This window comes from Miniopterus schreibersii (genome assembly GCF_964146895.1).
Source record: "Miniopterus schreibersii genome assembly, chromosome: 4".
In the NCBI taxonomy this organism is placed as follows: domain Eukaryota; kingdom Metazoa; phylum Chordata; class Mammalia; order Chiroptera; family Miniopteridae; genus Miniopterus; species Miniopterus schreibersii.
In genome coordinates, this window is record NC_138105.1 from 86873641 (window position 1) to 86882841 (window position 9201).

The window sequence follows — 9201 nt, forward strand, 5'->3', positions numbered from 1 at the left end:
TCTATAAAATGGTCTAATAGCTGTTTTGTCTCCTTAGCTGAGCTGCCTTATATGGTCATTATGATGAATAAATAAGTGAAAGACTTCTAAAAACACAAAGAATTATATTTTTAAAAAGGAGTATCGAGATGTCATTCCCCTCCAAAGGTCACTAGATGTAATCAGAGCTCTGCATGCAGAACTGCATTTCCCCACAGTTTCCCAGGTGCCTTTCCTTTTCCCTTATTAACTCAGAAAAGAAAGACAGAAAGCGAGAGAGAGAAATCCCCCACCGAGTGGAATAGAAAAGAAATAGGTAAAATTGGGGGGTATTTGCAGCAAATAGTCTATAATATACTTTTTCAGAGCAAAAAGAAATTGTGAAGCACACCAAAAGAAAAAAGCATGTGAAAGGAAACGGACAGCATAAAGAAATATAAATGCCAACAAACATTAGAGAAAGTTTTGTTCAGCCTTCCCAGGAATCAGTGAAATGCAAGTTAAAAGAACAGGGTACTACAGCTTGCATCGCTCCGGTTGGCAGAGAGCTTCTCTGAATGATGATGGAGTACTCGGGAGGGTATGAGGGCCTTCGCACAGACAGGCATCCAGGGGCCCAGCTTCTCTTGAGGCTGGCCTGCCCCCATTAGCTCAGGCTCTCCGGGAGACCACCATCTGGGGAGCCAGTCCCACAAGTGCCCTGTGGGTCTCCCGGTCCTAGCAGCTGCCCTCTTTACCTCTGTCTGTAGATCTGGAGACCTTACTTTGACCTTAGATTTTAATATCTATCTATCTATCTATCTTACTTTGCACATGGCTTTTGAGGCTCTACCGCTAGATATTTTTACTCATCACGCAGACCGTATTGTGTTTTGTTGTGCTTGTCTAGCCAGCGGATGATCGGAGATGCAATAACCAGATGCCAGATGAAAAGCCAGTTTACATTATTAATAGAGACCATTTACAACAGTCAGAGGAATTCTAGCTGGAGGAAATAATTCTGTGAATTCGGTGGCACATTTTAAGAGTAACATATGCTCATTGTAACACATTCAACTGTACAGAGGTATTTAAAGTAAAAAGTGAAAATCTCACCTACTTCTCCAAGCCCGTCTGCTCCCACAACTGATGTTAATCCTTCTAAAATGTTTTTCCACATATCCCACATATAGTTGTGTGTGTCTGTCTGTGGGCGTGTGTGATTGATGCCTTTTAATAGGATTATAGTATGCATCTTTTCCTGCAACTTGCTCTATTAGCTTAACAGTTTAACCCACAGATCTACCAGGATTCAGATCCTGACTGTACCCATCACTGGCTGCCTCCCTGAACCGTAGCTTCTTCATCTGTAAAATGGGGGTAATAATGGCACATACTTCACAGGTTGGTGTAAGGAATAAATGGAGTCAGTACTTATCAAGTGCTTAGAGCAGGGCCTGGTGTGTTACACACTCAGGAGTATGAGCTAGTAGTCGTAATAGCACAGTAGTGGCAATAATATTCTTCATAGGATCTCAGTATTTTCAGTGTCTCCCTAACATTTCATTCATTACATGGGTATATTGAAGCTCTTTAAAACTGTTCCTCTATTGATGGCTCCTAGACTCTACTTACCACCAGACTTTTCTGCTGTTACCCTCAGGTTTATAAAGTTAGTGCCCTGCTCTAACCCTCGAGCCAGCTCCAGGGTTTAGGAATCCCTGGTGAGAGGTGGAAGACAGGATCTGAGACGTAGATAGACGGTTTATATGCCCTTCTATCCCCAGCAAATCGCCATCGCTCGGGAGGGTGACCTGCTGACCAAGGAGCGGCTGTGCTGTGGCCTGTCCATGTTCGAGGTCATCCTGACACGCATTCGGAGCTACCTGCAGGACCCCATCTGGCGGGGCCCGCCGCCCACCAACGGTGTCATGCACGTCGATGAGTGTGTAGAATTCCACCGGCTGTGGAGCGCCATGCAGTTCGTCTACTGCATCCCCGTGGGGACCAACGAGTTCACAGCTGAGTGAGTACCCCCAGGGAAGGCAGGTCACCTCCAATCTGCTGATCCCCCCAGGAGGCATCAGGCTGTCAGAGCCCAGCGAGAAAGGTGGTAGACAGGGGCAGGGCTGTCCAATGACTATTTATTGAGCACATACTATGTGCCAGTCACTGTATGAGGTGCTGGACCTACACCAATGCTGAGCAAAATTAAACGGTTCCCGGCCTTGTGGGGATTAAGGGGTCTATGGAGAGACATAAGGCACATTGAATGAGACGGCTCCACAGCAAGGGCAGAAAGGGTGACAGGTGACTGAGAAGAGAGGGAAGTGGGTTATGAGAATTTAATTGACAGACTAGAACTGATCCTTGAACATCGCTGGGATTCAGATCTTAGCGGGAAGAGGGGGACAGTCCAGGAAAGGCAATGCATGGCTGGAGGCAGAGAGGAACCTGTGCATATGGGGACTTTGGACCTCATGGGGCCTTGTCTTCCTGAGACAGAAGCTGGGCTGATGGAATGGGCAGGCAGGAGCCCTGGTGGGGGTTTGGCATTAAGAACCTCACTGCCTCCTCACCCCCCACAAAGCTTCAGGGTTTGTAGAACAGAGAAAGGTTTCCCTGGCCGAGCTCAGGCCCTAACTTGCTCATGGTGCCCTGGCTCTTAGCCTCCAACCCTGAAAAATGGGGGGCCTTTCAGAGTAACCTGCTCCTGTCCTCGGAGGAGACTGAAGTAGAATCCAGTTCTTCCTCCTCTTGCCCAGCTGCACACCTGAACAGAGTGGCAAAGAAAGCAAAAAAGGCCGCCCCCGAAGAGCCAAGAGCTCAGGAGCCAAAGCACACCAGGGCCTGAGCAGGGTCCCTGGGGAAGTGCTGGTGGGACTGGGATGGGAAGGCTCTTTCCAGAGCAGCTGCTGGGGCTGCACTTCAGCCACAGCGGTGGGCAGCGGGAAACCTGCCCGGGTGGGGCTGCAGCTGCTGCTTGCCGACAAGAAAGACAGCAGAGATGGACCCACAGCCTCCCAGATTGCCCGAGTTGCCCTTGAGAGTTGGGGGCACGCAGACTGAACTTTACCTGACCCAAGAGGACTTGCAGCCCCCACCCCTCACACCAGCAGCAACTGCTCTTGGGCCCCCCATGCCCCATCCCTGCCCTCCCAGCCTGCACTGGCCAGTTGGTCTCCTGGTTTAAAAGGGCTCTTCCCTCACAGGGGCTCCCTGACTCCTCTGTGGGGCCAAAACAGATTCTTCTTTGACTTGTTTGAAATAATCAGCCACATAAATCGCAAGGACTGTTTGGGGTTTTTTCTTGCAAATTTGTCTTCATTAAAGGTGATTTTTCTTACATCAGGGGGGCAAGAGGCTGACACTTCTTTGTAGTTAGAAGGGCTTATAATATAACCACAGTCCCTAGAACAAATGAATCTACAGCTTCCCTTATACCCATTTCACAAATTAAGAGAATTATCCCAGAGACCGACTGCTCAGCAGCAGTGCTCCTGGTCCAAGATGAGGCCCCTCCGCCTCCCGCCCTGCCTCACCCCAGCTGCCTCCTCTCCCTGCTTCCAGGCAGTGTTTTGGTGATGGCTTGAACTGGGCTGGCTGCTCCATCATTGTCCTGCTGGGCCAGCAGCGCCGCTTCGACCTGTTCGACTTCTGTTACCACCTGCTGAAAGTGCAGAGGCAGGACGGCAAGGATGAAATCATTAAGAACGTGGTAAGCTGCTGGGGCCTGGGGCCGGGCCTGCCCAGCAGGCGTTTATCTGAGAAGGAGGGCGACCTGCTTGTGGAGCCACCTCCCACACCACCGGGAGGTGCACAGACACAGCAGAGGGGGCCCCCTCCTAGAAAGCCCTGAGTCACTCGCGCATAACCCGCTGGGATGAGTCAGGTCCCCCTGCAGGGTAGGGCCGGGCTCCAGACCCGAAATACACCTTCCTGTGCCAGCCAGGCTCCCCGATGCCGGTTCCTCTTCTGCAGACTTTCACTGACCGTGAGAGCTGGGCAGACGCGGGCTGGGGAAGCGCTGTTGCGGGGTGAGCAGGGCTGCTGTGCGAGCCCCCAGGCTGCGGGGTAGGAGGCCTGGCCCGAGGAGGCGTCCCATGGAGGCGATGCTTGGACCAAGTCCAGAATGATTGGCAGCAAATAGCCAGGCAGAAAAATGGGGTACAGGATGTTCCAGACAGCGGGGACAGCTAGAGCAAAGACCCAGAGACATCAGGATGTGTGGCTGGAACAAAGGGTGGGTCTCCGGGACCAGCTGAGAGGAGGAAGAGTCAGGAGCCACCTCATAAAGGGTTTTTGTGGGGTTTTTTCCATTGTGGGAGGATATATATAGCATAAAATGTACCATTTTAACCATTTTAAGTGGACAGTTTCACCATTTTTAAGTTTCAGTGCATTAAGTACACTCACGTTGTGTGGCCATCACCACCATCTCCAGAATGTTTCCATCTCCCACAGCTGCAACTCTGCCCGTTAAGCACTAATTCTTCATTCTCCCCCCCCCGCCCCCCTCCTCCCCCCCACCCCTGGCAGCCACCCTTCCCCTTTCTGTCTCTGAATCTCACTACTCTAGGGAAGTTGTATAGGTGGAATCCTCACTTAGCATAATGTGTTCAAGGTTCTGCAGGTTGTGGCAGGTTTCAGAATGTCCTTCCCCTTTAAGGCTGAATGTACCACGTTTTGTTTATCAGCTCATCTGTTGATAAACATTTGAATTGCTTCCACATGTTGGCTGTTGTGGAAAATGCTACTGTGAGCATGAGTGTAAAAATCTCTGTTCAAGTCCTTGCTTTCATTTGGGGTATGTACCAGAAGTGGAATTCTGGATCATGGGGACTCCTAGCTTTAATTTTTGAAGAACCACCATGGTGTTTTCCATAGATCTGCACCATTTTACATTCCAAATAATGCACAAGGGTTCCAATTCTCCCATGTGCTCCCCAGCATTTGCAGTTTTGTGGGGGTTTTGGTAATAATCATCCTAATGAGTGTGAAGAGGTATCTCATTGTGGTTTGGGTTCTAATTTCCTTAATGATTAGTGATGTTGGTATCTTTTTATGTGCTTATTGGCTATTTGTTTATCTTCTTTGGAGAGTCTATTCAGTTCCTTTGTTCACTTCTTAATTGGGTTGTTTTTTGTTATTATTGAACTGCAAGAGTTCTTCATATATTCTACGTATTAATCCTTTATCAGGTATATGATTTTAAAGTATTTTCTTCCATTCCATGGATTGCCCTTTCACACTGTTGATAATGAATGCCCTTTCATGCAAGCTCTTAATTTTGATGTGGTCCAACTTATTTTTTCTTTTATTACCTATGCTTTTGTTGTCACATCCAAGAAATTCAAATGTTATTGCCAAATTCAATGTCATGAGGTTTTTTCTGTGATATCCTCTAAGAGTTTTTTTATAGTTTTAGCTCTTATGTTTAGGCCTTCACTCCATTTCGAGCTAATTATTTGTATATGGTGTAAGGTAAGGATCCAACTTCATTCTTTTGCATGTGGGTATAGTTTTCCCAGCACCATTTGTTGAAAAGACCACCCTTTCGCCACTGAATGGTCTTAGCACCCTTGATGGAAATCATTTGACCATATATGGAAGAGTTTATTTCTGGGTTATCTATTCCATTGGTCTGTATGTCTGTCTTCATGCCAGTGCCACACTGTTTTGATTGCTGTAGCTTTGTAGTGAGTTTTGAAACTCACAAACGGTTTTGTGGCCAAGTTAACATTTAATTACCAAGCTCTGGGAACCCACAGAAGGCCTTCAAGCAAGAGAATGACATGATCATTGAGGCCTCACAACCCTAGACCCCAACCTTGCTGAATTTTTCTCTTGCTCACCCTTTATTTCTCTATCCCCTCTTCCCACCCCTAACATGAACGGCCCTGTCCTTTGCAGCCCCTGAAGAAAATGGCAGACAGGATCAGGAAGTACCAGATCTTGAACAATGAGGTTTTTGCCATCCTGAACAAGTACATGAAGTCTGTGGAGACTGACAGTTCCACCGTGGAGCACGTGCGCTGCTTCCAGCCACCCATCCACCAGTCCCTGGCCACCACCTGCTAGGCAGAAGGTCCTGCAAACCCTCAACCTGGAGGAGATGAAGCAGCAGTAGAGAGAAAGCCAAGGCCAGCCCTGCAACAGGGTTTGACTGGACAGCATGTGGGGTAGACCTGGAAGCCAATAAGAACCTCCCCAAACACATCTATGCCTCCCAAGGGCTGGGCCTGTGCATGTTCTCCCATGACATCTCCATGGTGGTTTTGCCCTAGTATAAACGAAAAAAACAAAAACAAAAACAAACAGAAAAAATAGGGCAGTATGTGCTTTTTTTTCTTTCTTTCTTTTTTCCATCAGCTATGTTAAGAGCCCTAGTTTCACCCTTTCTCCATCTCATGGCCCCACCCCACATCTGTGGTTACTTCCCAAGACCTCCTCCAAGATGGTGACCTTTTACCCGGGTGCCCAAGTGTGACCTCAGAAATGGAGGAAAGAGTGTGGCCATGGCCCAAGAAATCAGCATAACCTGATGGTCATGCCTCCTCTCACTGGCTTCCTCACCTCCTCTGGCTCCCTACCCCCATTTTTCCAGGTGGTATCTCTTCCTGCTCTGGACACCAGAGATTCTACCACCAAGAGTACTCCTGGACCAGGCACTGAGAGCCATGGCGAACAGGACAAGGCTCTGGTGTCGGCACCATGGTAGATGGTGTTGGCCCTGGCCTTCCATGGACTGCAAACCACATCCTAACTCTCCTCTCGAGGCTTTCCTAGAACTCAGATATATGTTCACAATTGTATCCCACTAGGAGGATGGTCAGGCCCAGTGGGCGGAAGAGGTGTTCATGAACACAGCCAAGAAATCCATAGCCCGAAGCAGAAAGCTGTTAGACAGTTTCATCAGCTTGATGGCGAGACGGTTCCTTTATTCATTAAGCAAATCCTTGCTGATCACCAAGCTGCACAGGGCGATGGACACTGGGAATGCAGCCTGGAGCAAGTCAGGTGTGCCCTGCCCACAGCATTAGCCAGCCAGCGAATTAGGGACCACTTTGCACAGGCTCTCATCAGGGAAAACTCCACATGAAAGAAAATGTTAAGGGCTTATTTTAATAGGAGCCAGAAACGTTGGGGTCAGGGAGGTGAAGGGTTCCAAATAAAACCTGTCAATGACACTTTGATACCAAGACTCACCCGCGAAAAGGAGTTGTTTTAGCGAATCGGGACTTCCATTGTCCCAGAAACAGATTCTTGAGACATTTTATCTCTGCTCTCAGCTTTCTTAATGCTCCTGAACTTACCTTTTGAGGTACAGGGCATATCTCGCAGGGGCTCCAACTACTTCCATTTCCCAGACTGAACCAAAATTCCTAGCAGAATCTCCCCCCAAGTGTGGGGAGAATGGAAAGACAGAAACCTTCGGAAACAAATGTCTCATTACAGAGCACACCATCTTCAAAGGGGGTCTGTGTCCCTGAGCTTTTAAGAAAATGTAAAGTGAGACGTTTGATGTCCCCTACCCACCAGCCCAGGGAGGAAAAGGAAAGAGAAAAATAGAATAATGTCCCCCTCCCTTGGGGAGGGTGGATGGAAGTGGTTACCATTAATCAGATGGCCCATTTTAACCCCATGGGAAGAGCAAAGATGAGTCCACAGCGAGAGGTTTGGGTGATACACTGATGCTCACCAGGGAGGAGAGAGGTGAGGCTCACCAAGAGCGATCCCAGGGCCTCCTACATCAGCGCCTCCTGAGATGAGCACGTTTGATGCCATTCCTGGGCCCCACCTCACACCCACTAATTTTGCATCTGTGGGAGTAAGGTGAAAAGATCTGCACTTTCCATAAGCTCTCTGAGCTCTGTTGCACATGGAAGTCTGAGGACCGCTCCTTAGAGGTAGGTCCTCTCCACTGCTAACCTTGGCCTTTGAGCTCCCTCTAAGCCCTGAAAATCAATATTCGTTGGGAAGGAGAGTGGTTCAAGGTGGAAGCTGACAGGTCCTCCTGTCTGGAGGTGCCACTACCTATTCCGATTTCTTATTTTTCCCTCTTGATGACCATAGATGTGTCCCAAAGGCAAGAGGAAAAAGCTCTGGTTGAATGACACAGAACAGGCCTTCAAAACCCACATAAAACCTCTAAGTTCCAGAACCTTCTGAACCTTCAGTCCTGTCTGGGAATAGTAGCTCTTTCAGACAGATAACCAGCTCTTAAGTCCTAGAGATCATTCCAGATCCTTGACTGTTGCCTTTGTGAAGATTTGGATCATCCATTTGATGAGATTGCTATTTCAGCAACCCGCCCTTCTGGCCCAGCATTCATAAACCTGAATTTGACCCTCTGGGTAGCATCCCATTATCCTTAAGAGATTCAATCCCAGTAAATTGAGGTCTTCACCTTTGGGAGAGACATCTCATTTCCCCAGCTTGCCAGCAGCATTTATTTATGAGCATCGAACAGGTTTAAAATTTTTTTCCTCCCTGATATTATACAACTCCCCTTTGATTTTTTTTTTTTTTTTTTTTTTTGTGAGTCTAAGAACCAGGAAAAAAAAACAACTTAGGTTTTAAAAAGTAAAAAAAATAAAAAATAAAAAATCTGTTTCAGAAACTGTCAAATGTACCATATTTGTATTAAGAGTTGTTGGGGATTTTTGTATAATGAATTTACATTTATTTATAGTGACTTCTGTTTACGCTTGTGACCCAGTAATGATGTTAAATCCTTTAATCATATTTGCTATGCAGCTGAAGATGATATTTTGCTTTGTATTTTGGAGTACCTGTGTTGAGTTGACAAACATTTCCATCTTCATTAAAATTGCTTCCAAACTGGTGAAACCAGCATGTTGGTCCTGATTCCGGGTGGTTTTTCCAGTCCTTGTCGCCTTGTGGGAGGCCACATTAAAACTGATGACAGAAAATAACCTGAATGGAGTGGAAGAAGATAAAAGAGCCAGCAGGTCAGGGTGCCCTAAATTAATGGCATGTTTCGCTTTCTCACTGAGGAAATCACCTCTTTACGAATTGACTTGTACTGGGCTAGATGCAGGAGCTGTTTCCTGCCCGTAGGGATTCCACAGTCCCACTGAGTGTAACTGACACCCTAGGCGCCTAGTTTTAGGAGGAAGAATGGGAATGATATTCAGTGAGGCCCGATGTGCCTGGGCCCTGTGCTAAGCCCTCACGCGTTCCTGTGAACCAAGCAGCCGCTTCATGTGTTCTACCCCA

General features: G+C 47.6%; 1 protein-coding gene across 4 annotated transcripts in view; it reads left to right on the top strand.

The window, feature by feature from the left end:
* Positions 1-8816, top strand: part of CYFIP2 (cytoplasmic FMR1 interacting protein 2) — a 101084-nt gene extending 92268 nt beyond the window's left edge. For all 4 annotated transcript variants that reach the window (XM_081136327.1, XM_081136329.1, XM_081136328.1 and 1 more), the window contains 3 exons: positions 1746-1984; positions 3529-3676; positions 5872-8816. In XM_081136327.1, coding sequence (XP_080992453.1) covers positions 1746-1984; positions 3529-3676; positions 5872-6039 — 555 coding nt within the window. In that variant the 3' untranslated portion in view covers positions 6040-8816. The remainder of the gene's footprint in view (positions 1-1745; positions 1985-3528; positions 3677-5871) is intronic.
* Positions 8817-9201: the final 385 nt, after the last annotated feature.